At 44.9% G+C, this 13,445-nt stretch overlaps 1 protein-coding gene across 1 annotated transcript in view; it reads right to left on the minus strand.

Moving 5' to 3' along the window:
- Positions 1–4,543: 4,543 nt before the first annotated feature.
- The window catches only part of LOC104628236 (lethal(3)malignant brain tumor-like protein 3), a 29,924-nt gene continuing 21,022 nt past the window's right edge, over positions 4,544–13,445 (minus strand). The window contains exons 17-19 of the mRNA XM_010296750.1: positions 12,676–12,842; positions 8,060–8,122; positions 4,544–4,672 (exon numbers count right to left, since the gene is read on the minus strand). Coding sequence (XP_010295052.1) covers positions 4,544–4,672; positions 8,060–8,122; positions 12,676–12,842 — 359 coding nt within the window. The remainder of the gene's footprint in view (positions 4,673–8,059; positions 8,123–12,675; positions 12,843–13,445) is intronic.

The following is a 13,445-nucleotide window of genomic DNA, read 5'->3' on the forward strand; positions in this document are numbered from 1 at the left end:
CAAAGACCCCAAAAATGCAGAGTTTTAACACTGATTCATATTGATAACAAGTTCTTGCTAGTTTTAGTTAAAGACTCAAATTTGGAATCGCTTGAGAAGACGGCAGAGTCCTGGGACGGTCTGCGGTAGGAAAGCACGGAGGATGACGGTGTTGTGCGAGCAGCAGAGGACAGCGAGGCATTGAGGCATCGGCCGAGGCCGACGCTGTCCTGCGCACACATCAAGCAGAGCTCAAATACGCGGCTCGGCTCCGCCCGACGGAGGAGATAAAAGAGGAAAATGCCGCCTGCGTTTCGATGGCCAGCTTTATGGGGAGGAAAAGAAGGGGACAAAGCCGGAGCCTCCGCGATGAGCAGCCAGCCCGGCTCCCCCGCGAGCACGTGCCGGGGCCAGACCCCAGCACGGAAAGAACGAGTCAGGTTCGAACTTGAACTTATATTAACTTTATTCACATTTCCAGAAGAAAGCATCGGTGGAGTGCAACGTCATGGCTAGTGTCAAAAAGCTCAAGTATTTGTTTGGTTTAAAAGAGGCAAACATTTCAGAGGCTGAACTGAGACAACGGGCGCATGCTCCCTTCCCCTGCACGTGTTTCCAGTTCAAGTAACAGGAATTTCAAAAATAAGCTAGCTCATCACATGCTGGAGAGGATGTCAAAAACTTTAAAGCTTTCTGTGGTATAAATCCCTAAGCAGGGCAGGAAAGTAGCAGGCAGAAAATCTTCTACAGCTGAACTAGCTTATCCCCTGGGCTGAATGTGTTTTGGTTTTTTTTTTCCCTTTGGTTGTAGAGTTTTGCTATCGGTGTTGCCCAACGCTTCTGTCCAACTTTAATGCGATTCATTACCCAGAGCAGAAATTTGCTGCCACTGGATTACAAGGATGATCGTTGGTGATGGCAGAGAAAAATTTTAACAGGACTACTTCTCTACTGAGAAGAGAAAAGGAGAAAAAATTTCATCGTTTTGGATTTCAAAACCAGGGATACAGCAACAAAAACGTATCTGGGCCCAGAATCCGTTTTAACTGAGAACTGAGACTTCCCATTTGCACTGCTGGCCTACAGGAAGGTGCCACAGCTCCAGGTTGCTTCTAAGTAATATATATTTTTATTTCTAAGTGACTTCTGGGTTCCGTTGGGCCAACAGCTGGTTCCTGCTGCCACTCAGCAGACAACAAAAGCCTCCTAAACCCGGTGGCACTAACCAGTTTCAGCTTTGTTCACCACAGAGCTACAACTTTTGGCTTTCTGCTTCAAAGTGCATGTTTCAAATTAGACAACAAGGCAGTAGACAATCAAAGGCATCTGCAGAGCCCTCGTCTTGACACAGGCCTCCATCAGGACTGGGAAAAGGCAGAGCTGACTTTGTACAGGCAGGGTCTGGCAGCAGAAAGAAGTCACTGAGCCACATGTGAAAGCCGGGCTCCCAGACGCAAGCGAAACGGCATCAGCAACCAACGAATTCCTAAGTTAAGGGGCTAAAAGATGAGATGGTTTTCTTTTTTTTTTTTTTTTTCTGTCTCGTAAATATTAGGGAATTTTAAACATGTCCAGTGAAGACACTGGAACTTTTTGCCATTGCGTTACTGTGAAGTTGCTTGATTTTATTAGAATATAGCTATATTTGGAAAAGCAGTCAGTAATAGATGTGTGCACATTCTTGCTTGCTCTGCGAAGACAATTATCCAATTACAAAAAAAGGCACAAGAAGCACATTCCTCCTCCTTCTATCCCTAAAAGGGTTCCTCCTTCCTCCTTGCTGAAAGCACTGCTCTTGCTGTCACTGAACAAACTCCCAAGGACCCGTTTTCATCTTTGATCCAGCTGGCTTGGAAGCCCCCAGGATTAAAGACTTCTCTTCTGTTTGAATAATTTCAGTGACTAGGATCTCATTGCTCGTTTCACTGATTCTCTTAATCCTCTATCTATATATAGTAAAAGAGATGAAATAATATTATGTTTTGTTTTATTGCTGGAGGCAATCTGCTGTCCCCCAACTCAGTTTCCCAAAGGACAGAGGTAAAATAGAAAATCCTGCAGGACCTGCTTGCTGGAAACAAGAACAAGGCAAAATTGCACTCACCCCACCTGGCTGGGTATCACAGAGGGTGAAACTGGAGCAGAGAAGGGCTTGGGGTTATTTAGCAAGCCAGTGGAGAGCCAGGAACAGAACAGTCCAGCTACAGATCCTGCTGTCAGGAAACTATTTTGCTTTGCCTAGAAGGCCAGTTGTGTCAGAGTCCAGGACATGCCACTTACAATTCCAGTCTTTACACTGATGCTGGATGCACAGAGTGGGATAAAGGAATGTGACTCTTCGGTGACTATCCTGATTATCATACCAAAAATGTATTTTAATAAAGTCATATCTTGTCTAGTCCTTAACACTGCATTAAATTACTCTCCTGCAGCTGCCTGGCTGATATTTAATGTTTCAGCTATTAAATATCCCACCACCCCTATGTCTTCTCTGTAGAAGGCTTAAACTCCTTAACATCTTAGACAAAAATAGAAAGTATGGAAACAAATGGCTCTATATATTAATCCAGGACTGGATGGCTTCAGTGGTGTGAATTCTGTTCTATTTACAATTTTAAGGAACTTACTACTTTAGGCAAGTCACAAGGACCTTCTCAGCAGCTGGAGGGTTGGACAAAGGACATGGAGTGACTAGGGAAGGAAGACCAAGCGTGTTCCTTGTGTCACCACACACTCACGGACAGCGTGTTCATTCTCAGTTCCCGATGGCTCTCGGAGAAGCTGCAGGGCTGGGACTATGGCAACACCACCGGTGGCAAAGATGCCAAGTGCAGGGGGGGATTTTGAGGTACCTACAGATGGATCACATCTCATCATGCAATGACCTGAGAAATTCATGCAACCCTGGGCAGAGGTTGATGGCGCGCCCGCCTCTGGCAACACCACGTACACACAATTACAGTGCTCGGAGGGGTCCACACACAGGATTCAGCCTGGCAGCTTTGAGTGAAGGGGTGAAATGGCTTCCCTAGCTAAGATAGTTCTAGCTAAGCTCCAGAACAGCCAAATATCTAACAGGGAGAGTGGCCAGAGGAAGACTCAGGAGCTAGCATGCTACCAGGCACGAAAGGGAACACTGAGCAGAGCCCCAGCAGGGCTCACCACTTCCCCCAGGGCTTCCATCGTAAGAGGATGGCTCTGGAAGTAATGGTGTGGAAATCCCCCATCCGGGACATCGCAGTCCCATGTACATCTTCATAAAACTATGCTCTTGACTTTGAGCAGAACAGGAAATACTTGTGCTCCCCTCCTGCCAGGAGAGCACAGACTGCATGCACAGGAACACAACCACAAGCTTTGCCTCCTCCGACGCAGATTAGCTCTCTCTCTTTGAGAAGTAGTTCTTACCTCATTTTGCTGTCTGCTCAAACCCTGATTCCCCTCCAATCAAAGTTCCCTGTGTGCTCTGCCTGTCTTGCCACTAGAGAGGCAGAGGAGCCAGCACCCTGCTGCTACAGCACGCCGACTCTTTGGTAGACCAGACCAAAGTCCACCTGGAGGCTGAAAAGGCTAAAGCACTTGGTATTCATGAGTTTTGATTGTTCAAAAATAAAAGCAAATTGTTTCTAGGAAATCTGTTTGCAGCTGTACGCACACGCTGGCCACTGCTGTGTTTCCAACTCACATTCCTAGCATTTGGCTGACAGTGGAGAGGACAAGAACGAACCCATCAAATTCCCAAGTGCTCCTGATTGTGACGTTTTGCTGTAAAGACTTTCCTGGTCCAGACAGCAGTTGCACAAAAGCACTGACGGGACAATTACAACTAGAATATTTATCTTTGTCTCCTGTGGGAGGTATCTTTATGAGAGATCTTTGCCTCCTCAAAGCCTATCTACACAGGGCTTGCTTCCTGCTCTCTGGTGACATGAATGAGAACATTTTGCTTGTTACCAGAAATGAGGCAAGCCATCACGGATGGAAACCCTTTGCCCATGGTACCCTTCTGCTAGGTAACAACTAGGATCAGTAGGAGAAACTGGAATTTAAAAATCAGTCCTGAAAAGGTCATCTCTTAAGTCACAGCATTGAAGGATACAGGTGAGTTGCTCTGAAGTGCATCTTTTTCCTATTTTCTTACTCTCTTTTCAGAGTTTTTATACATACAGAATATATTAAACATGCTGGTGATAACTCAGTCTCTCTTTCAGGCACTATCATTGGACATGGCACTCATTTTACTCATAGCTTTCTTCTTGCTATTGCAGCTCCACCAGTGTTACCCTGGATTCCCCTTATAACCGGAGGTTTCTTCTAGATCTCAAAAAGAGATTGATATATCAAAACCAAATTCAATTACAAAATATAATAATATCCTCTTCTTGGAAGTGAAGCTGCCCCATATTCCAGACTGTGGCAGGATTTTTATATCCTCAAAATCTTTTTAATAAGTTCTACTTAAAATACGTCTGAGCCCCAATCTGCCTGTTCGGCACGTTGTAATGCTCTCAGTTGAAGATCTGCTTCCCGTCAGTTCCTCGTGGGCTCTGGCAAAGGGCTCTTCTCAGTTGTCTTCTGCAGACTTGAACATGAGAATGGCGTTGTAGATCTTCAGGGCAGGACCCAGCTTGATACTGAGTATTTTAACTATGTCGCTCTGGTTCAGGAGCAGGAAAGCCTCACCATCTATCTGCTAGACATTGGAAACACAACATAAGAGAAAGATTACAATCCAGAAATAGGCCAGATTCTCACTTCTGGTTGTGCAATTCAACAACATACTTTGAACGAGGAACGAAAGTATGAACACAGCTCTGAAAACTAAAACCTTGTATTTCTCCCTATTTCTGGCACCCACAGCCCTGTGAGGTTCCCAGGCATGCTGTGCTTTCCAAGGGTCTCAGGCCTCACCCAGCAATCCTTCTTCTAGAAATAGAGAACCCCGAAGATAGGCAAGGCTTATGGAGAGACCATGAGGAGGCTGCTGGTTCATTAGATTTTATATTCACTATAATTGCTCTAAAAAGCCAACAACTGTCAAATATCCTACAGCCTATTCACAAGCTGTGGCCAGAAATTAGATCAGGAAATCCAGAATGCTAGTCTTCAGGAGGCAGCTATCCAAGAATTAGTACATTTCACTGATCTACAATGATTAGAAGTATAAAATCGCCATTCCCTAGTGCATTCATTATATACTGTCATTGCATAGACTCTTGGACTCCTGTTAAGCTGTTCAGGGTAAAATTTAAAGCCAAACACCCTTTTTTTCTGCTCTTTTTGGTCAGCTCTGCTAAAAACCTTACAGGTGAGAAAAATTCCTGAGATGCAAACATCTGGCTCCTCTCACAAGTAGTTCGTACTATGCCCATAGACAACAAGTCACTGTTTAAAGGAGAAAGAGGAGACTATTGTGAAATTGTTGTCAATGACACTAAATGGGCTTGCTCAGCACACGGTAAAAGAGATCACGTTCTGTATAAAACAAGGCATAGGAAAGACATGTAATCTCTCTGGACTTACATACACACTCTCCCAATCCATCAGCAAGGAGATATTCAATTAGATTCAAAGTAAGCAAGCGAAAAACATACTGCCTTGTGAAAATACAGCATGCTCTAGGTAGCAACGAGTGAAATCCTAGCATATTATTTTAAGAGGTTAAAAATTTACTTGGGTTTACAAGAACATCCACAGAGACAACACAGATATAAACCCCAAATGCTGCAGGGAAGAAGCCAAAGATTAATGGACACAGACAAACAATATGTGTCTCCCTATGTTATTCCATTAAAGTCCATTTACAGGGACTGACAGCATCTCATCCTCTCACTTGATGTTCGCCAGTGTAGCAGACACCACCAGACACTCAACTCATCCAGAATAACAATCCTTCTATTTCTGCAGTCTTCCTAACTAGAACTTTGTTTGGACGTCAATGACTGGTGGAAGAGGATACACTGAATAAACGTGGATGAACATACACTTAAAGCAAAGAGCTGGGAGCTGGGAGATTTGGTTTCCCCTTCTCTAACCAGACAAGAGACTGCTAGCAAGTTAGTTAACCTCCCAGTGTGTACACTGGAAATTACAGCAGTGCTCCCAGTCCACGGATGGCCGCACAACGTCCCTGAATCTTATTTGCAAGCTGCCTAGAGCCTACACTACTGCAATGAACATGTTAAAAATGGCTTCAAACTAATGGACTGCTGCTTACATTATATAATATAGAGTCAAGAGTGGCAGAAACCTGCTGAAAAACAGTCCTACATTTCAAAATGCTTTTCAGTCCAATATTATTACTATGCTTCATTTTCACTGCATTGCCTCAAAGATGCTTATTTTAAACAGACCTTCCCTGAACTGGACCTAGAAACAAGGACAGTATCAGTGCCTGTACTTTATTATTCATTTCTTTGTTCCATCTTATTTGGATGGTTTTTAAAATTCTTGTGCACAATTTGTTCTCTTCGTTCCTCATGTAAGCAGCAACCTATCCCTCCTTCCCCGCCCCCCATCCTGCCAAGAGAAGTCTGCAAGGGATTTATTTATCCTAAACGGAGAGCAAAAGCCTGATTACAGCTAATGGCCAACGTGGGTGGAGTTCAGCAGTCCTGTCAGTCACACCTGAGTTCTGGCCAAAGCCAAACTGCTAAAAGGGTTTTAATTTCAAACTGACAATTTGGTTTGAGCATAAACCTGAAAAACAACTCAAACCCCTCTCATTTGGCAAAGGGAATCATACTCTGAGGCTGCAGAAAGTAAGTTATTAAAATAGAACATGGCTGGCTGCTCTCTCAACCAGAAAACAGTCACTGTGTTCAGGAGCCGTTTAAACTATGGCTAGAAGAAATAAAATACACTGTGAATGGCTGGATTCATTAGAAGGTTTGCTAGTTACATCTTACTTACCAAATTCTCACCTCTGAATACATCTTCACTAGAAATCAGGATGCACCTTTTACACTCAGCTACACTGAAAGATTGGTTCATTCGAATAAATTTCATTATTCCCACTATATTCAATTAAACAATAGTCCACTATATTGTTACATTGTGAATAAGGCTTTTTGCAAGCCTCTATTCCTTTTGCTTTTTATTTTGTGTGCGTGCATGTTTTTTACAATAAGAGGAAACAAAATACAGACACATAAATCCCATAAAATGCACTACAGCCCGATTCATCCTGAAAGGAAGCCAGCTCTGGGGAGCAGTCATCTATTAAAAACCTGCCCTTTACAGTCGCTACAACGTGCGACGCTTTTCCTCGGTACAGAGGGTGCGCGCAGTGCCGCACAGAACAGAGAAGGTACAGCCCCTTCCCTCAAGCTCTTACCATCAGAGCAGTGAAGCTGTGACGATAGAAGGCGAGGTACGTCTGTGCAAATTAATCAGGGCCTCATAAAGAATCTCCAAGCTGTAGCTGCAATGTAACTGGAAGACGAAGCACTCAGAGCCTAAATGTCTACAAACCATGTAAAGAAGTGTCCTAAAAACCAGGACAGCCATCTCCTGCGCCTGCTGAGGTTTCTCAGAAGCCACGGTGAACGCACCACAACCAGGGAACACAGTCCAGCCCAGCACGTGGCAGCGATGACAGGACACACCGCATGCAGGAGATGCTCTGATTTCCCAACCACTGCTTGTTCAAGGAAAGGTTCCCCTCCTGCCTCAGCCGAGGGAGGAAGCCAGCAATTCCTGGGAAACCCTACAACTGACAGCCTCACCGAGAGAAGCAGGCATATGTGCTCGTTAGAGGGAGCAGATGAGATCTTCATTCCAACAGGACATCTTTATAACGATGCCAAACCCAGGACACAATAGTCCAAGACAGGATGTTAAGCATAAGCTCAGTGATTGGAACTGCAGGGGAAATTTAAAGCAACAGAATGCAGTTAGCCATGCTGGAATTCTGCTCCAGGCTGCAGCTGCCTCCTAAACACTACAGGCTCTTTAATGACAAGCCTGAGCATGTCTATGCTCTCTGCACTGTAACCCCAGAGTAACAGGGTACATGCCCACCTAGCTGCCGTTGGACCCGCCAGTGGCACAGCACAGGATTTGGGCAGACTTGACTTACCTCTTCCCTGAAAACAGATGCTTGCTCTTTGCAACCAGGTAAACGCTGGATAAAGCTTACCACCTGGAATTACATTGGGGAAAAGAGAAATACGCACAATTAAAACGGAGTATCATCAAGCAAAAAGGTTGTATTTCTGTATATGGCTTCTATATGCAAGAGTTTTAAAAGCTTTAATACTTACAACTCTCCCATTAATGAAGGGTATATATGAAAAACATTACTGCATTGTTGCTGCAACACCCCTGCAAAGCATATTCTGGTTACCTACAGTACTTTCCATACTGCCTTTTGACCATTTATCTTTCTGTAAAAGTCCAGTTCTTCCATTGCTCAAAAGGATCTTTATAAAATATCAACAGTATTTTTAAAGATTAAAAGCTGAATATGGCTGTACTATTTTAAACCCATCCACAACTTCACTTTCTCTACGGTATTGCTGTAAAGTAAAAAAAAAAAAAAGAAAAAGGATTTAGACAGTTGCCCATGATGACATGCCTTTAGGAGACAAGATAAATCAACTGAATGAGTACTGCTGGTTTACCAACATACAGAAGGGAGAAGAGCTGGGAAGGAAAGGAGTTTTGTTTTTATTTAATCTACGGTAGGTGCACAGGATCCATGGAACCAACAGGATTAAACAAGTAAAAGTTAATTTTACGTTTCACATTAGGGAAAACCTTTCTAAGCAGGAAATCTGTTAACATTTGGAATAATCTCCCCGGAGACATGCAAGCAGCCCTTGTTTTACATTATATAACACTGAGTAGTGCGAGAAGCAGTCCTGAGCGCAATGGAGGATGACTTAATATGTATTGTCTTCTCCAGCTGTAGCTTCACTGGTTCACAGAAGATTTGTATATTGAGGCATGATCAGATCAAACATCTCATGCTAATTGGATGCTCCCTCGCAGGAACAGCTCTGTTTCACGAGGCATATTCATGTGAGTTATTACAGATGTGACATTTCTTCCATAAATACAAACAGTTAGGAGGGGTCACTGTCAAATATGAGCTTCCCTTTAACTCAGGATTGTCAGACTCACTCCTAAATCGTGTCACTGCATCTCCAGCTGATCCCAGCACTTGACTAATATTCACTCCCTTCCCCCAGTTCCGACCACGCAGGAGCAGAGCTGTCAGCGTGCCCTCCGGTTTTGCTCTACCCTGGCAGAAGCTGATTTTTGGTGAACAGCTCTGACTCCCGTTGTTTCTGTTATGTAACTTGAAAGCAGAGCATCCCTCTCTTCTTTCACCCTTATCTTCTGTGAGTAGCTCCATTTTCAAGGGAACCCCTAAAATCCACAGCCCCATCGGGCAGTGACTCCAAATTTTCCTCTGTAGAAGTGCAAACTTCTATTATAAACAACTAACAAAATACTACTTTCATTTTGAACCCCTGCTCCTCCCTGGCTTATAACTAAAACACAAATGAAAAATCTTCTGCGGGTCTGGTACCTTCCAGAATTTAAGGGACAGTTGGACCCCTGGGGGCAAGACAGTAAGTGCCCTTTAGTGTCTATGGTATTGAGAGGCTGGTAGAAATCTCCAGGGAAAGTTCTGAGCTTGCCTTGCTCTTGGGTCCTTCCCTGCACAATTGCTGCTGGCTACTGTCCCGGACACGGAATGACGGGCCTTTGATCTGTCCCAGAAGTCATTTGGACGGACACTGCAAGCACTCTGCGCCACAGGAGTGGCCTTTCAAACAAGCAGGAGTCCTGGGGTTTACCAGAGATGGAGAAAAGAGAGGGAAGTAGGATGCAAGAGGAGAATACAGGAGTGAAGGTCCCCAGGATGCGAGCCAGACCCTGGGTTGCACTGAGCCACAGTGACCTGCCTGGCCCGTCACTGCTGGGGAGGAGGATCCCCAAACCAAGACGTGGCAGTTGAGGGACGAGGAAGGCTTGGGTGCACAAGGCTAAAACACAGTAACATCATGGGCTAGAGGAAACCAACACAGCCCCACAAGGGTGGCAGCAATGCTCTGAAGCAAGGGCAAGGGTGCGGTCGGAAGGCTCAAGCTGAGGGTGGGAGAGGTGTTGGACAGGTTAGGAGCACAGTGGGATCAGGCAGATCAGGGCTTTTCCTTTGAGGACGTGAGTGCCTGCCTGCCCTTCCTGCTGGTAACAACCTCGACGCTCACAGAGCTATCTGGTGGATAGAGGTGGAAGTGTCTTACACTATGACTACATATTGGTCAAGGGAAGGGGGTTGAAAAAGAGCTTTATGTAATTCTGAGAACACCTCAGAAACTCCACACAACCCATATGGAAGGTGCTGATGCAGTCCCAGAAGTGTGTGATATACTGAAATCAGGACAGTATTGGTATACCTTTTTGGTAAAGTTGGAAGGTAGCCTCACACAGCACCCCTTTAATACAGCAGAACTGACAATGCCTCATGAGACTATGCAGAGAGGAGCTGGGTTTAAATGGGGTTTGGTAACCCACAAGTGATTAGCACAAGGACAGTCCCCCCACCAGGTATTAGCGTCTGATGCAGGATTAACTAATGAACAATACAACTCTAGCACATATTAATGTTCTTCTGTGATTCAATAACCTTCACTAGCTGTGCTCTGAAATCATGACAGGAAGCTTTCAATAAATAACAAAGCTGCATTAAAGTAACTAGTCTTGTTGACTGTTCAGTGTTACCAAGAGTTTTTTTAGCTTGGGGGCCCCTAAATACTGCTGCTGCTCTGCCATTTCAGCTGTTCTCAACCAACAGGGAATTAAAGCAACATTTTTTTCCTTAATGTGGGTTTTATAAAATAAAACCAGTTCTTCAGTCTGAAACCAAAGGAGAATTTTACACCCCCATTGCTCTTGTTTCAGATCAGCGGAATGGCCTCCTTTGTGCAGCAGAGTTCAAAGCACAACCCAAAGGCAAATGTTTGCCCTGTATGTAGGGGCCCAAATGCCGACAGATCAAATCTACTTTGGACTCACTACAACACAGAAAGTCCTGCTGCTTTCATCTTCCAGACCTGGGGCTACATTTCACTGCACATGCTGATCCTGCAAGTGCTCGTACAGAGGCCAAATTGATTCCTATGGGAATTTGTGATGAACATAATTTGCAAAAACAGATCCACTTTACTGAAACTCAAGACAAAACCTGTAATGACTTTAGCCAGTCCATTGTGGTGCTGCAAGTGATCTTTTTAATGTGCCATTCACACTCCTACTGGCAGTCAAAACTTCATCAGTTGTTTCAGGCTGCAGCACAGAGCACACAGTTCAGTGTATTCTGGGTTTTGAATCACTATATACAGTGCCCTGCATTCATGCCCTGTGGTCCCTGCTTACATTCATCCGTTATCAAACTAATATCCCAGTTAAATTTACCCAGCAGTTGCTTTAAAGGTCAGCTGCAAAGGACGCATTTGATTTGGCTTGTATCCTGATTCTGTTCTTCCATGAACCAGCCTCCATGTTTTATCCAAAAGAAAGAGATTCTGATTTTCTTGTCAGAGGATTAACTGTATCTGCCTTTATTACTTTTCTAAAAGACCTTTTGGAAAAGTCATTCAAAGCTTTCTCAAAAGAAGGATACAAACAGCAAACCTTCTAGAAAGATCTTTCCTCCTTGCTATGAATTCAATTCAAACACATTTTCATTACAACCCCCCTCCTCCAAAAAAGGACCAAGTTTTACAACAGGCACACTAATTGCTCTATCCCCTTCACAATTGCTGTGGCTCCTGTCTCCTGTGATACTGCAATCCCAGCAGCCTCCTAGCAGTCCTACAGCCTGAAGAGCAAAGTCAGGATTGGGATTTATCTGATGTAAGAGGCACTTAGGGAAAATGCACTTTCTAAAAGTCCCTGAAGATCCTCTATGCATCATGAAGAATGGCACCTTTTTCCTGCTTTGCAGATTACCTACTTCCTTGCAAGTGCAACGGTACAGCGTATTTCTCTTGGATTAAATGGCCTGCGATTAAGCGCCAGGATCCAAATTGTCACCACTATCCAAGCAGAGATACAAATATTATTCATACCCAAGGCATTGAGGCAAAAACTAACTACTCAGTGCACAAAGGATTCTGTTTTTTTCACACGCCACCTAATTACAGGAGATATCTCAGGAGCTAGGACTGCAGAGACAGCCCCAGCTCCACAGCTACCTCTGTCAGAAATCAGGTCAGGCTGTGGGCAGTTTTGTTCCAGGGGAATCAGGCAGGGAGATGCAGGAGGAGTGAGCATGCACAGTGCAGTTTGGAATTATTTGCCATGTAAAAGTGAATCAGCAGCAAAGTCACAGGAGAGGGGGAGGGAGATCAGAGAGAAACAGAATCTGCTGTCAGAATCATGTTTCAAGCCTGAGAACTAAAAGATCAAGGGGTAAATAAACAAACAAGGAAAGGGAGGGAATCCTATTCAGGGAAATAAGCCATGGACACCAGAGGGTTAATAGGGATCCCTCCCCTCCCTTACAAAGTGATTGGGTATAACTTCTAGCTGAGTCAGCTACAGCATATGCAAAGCAAACAGAAAAGCATTGCCTAGGAAAGGAAAAAAAATAAAGATGTCTTCAATTAGCACTCCAGAAGAGGAGGGCGCTCTCATTCCCGCGCCCCGAGAGAGCGGAACAGGGAACAGGTAACTCACCTCTTCCACAGTCCATTTGGCCACGTGCTTGGCCGTGAGGCCCGAGACCTCTGGCAAGAGCTTGCAGTGCTGCTCCCAGCAGAGATGGAGGCGGTGGGTCGGGTTAGAGGCCAGGGAAGGCATGAAGATGGACTGGTGGAGGGCCTGCTGGAGATCCAAATCGGGGTCTGGAAAAGGAAACGAGACAAGTCAGAGAGCAAGGCTTCAAGTAGGCATAATTACAACAAAGAAGGAGGAAGGGTCACACTCTGGAGGGAAAAGCAAGGCAGGGCCAGCAGACGGCCAGGCACAGCTACTGCATGGCACGCTGAGCTTTCAGGGCGTTCTTCTCACCCTCCTGACAAGGAGAAAGAAAAAAAACAGATAAGACTGCCAGGCTGGAGGCTTTATCGTTAGCTTCTTCCCTGGAAAATGATGTCATGCTGCTAACAGAGAAGATGTTTGCAGCGTTTTATTGACAAGGTGGAGGAGTTCTGGTAACAGCATCTTTGGCTGGAAACTAATGGCATTGTTCCAGCTCACAGCTGTAGCCAGCCTGCAGAGAACACTACGGGTGCCAGCTGATGGCCTGGGCTCGCTGCCTCCCCAGGGGACTCGCAGGCCAGCAGAGCTGCAAGTTACCTCCAGACATCAACTCTCTCCTCAAGTGTCAAGTGACAGAAGCTCTAAAAATCAAGGCAAAAAAAAAGGAAGAAATCACCCCTCCCTAATGAGATCACTCGAGTAGTGCAGAGTCATGGTCCTACAGGGACTTGCCTGGTTATACAACG

Source organism: Phaethon lepturus, unplaced genomic scaffold (assembly GCF_000687285.1).
Source record: "Phaethon lepturus isolate BGI_N335 unplaced genomic scaffold, ASM68728v1 scaffold12561, whole genome shotgun sequence".
Classification (NCBI taxonomy): Eukaryota; Metazoa; Chordata; class Aves; order Phaethontiformes; family Phaethontidae; genus Phaethon; species Phaethon lepturus.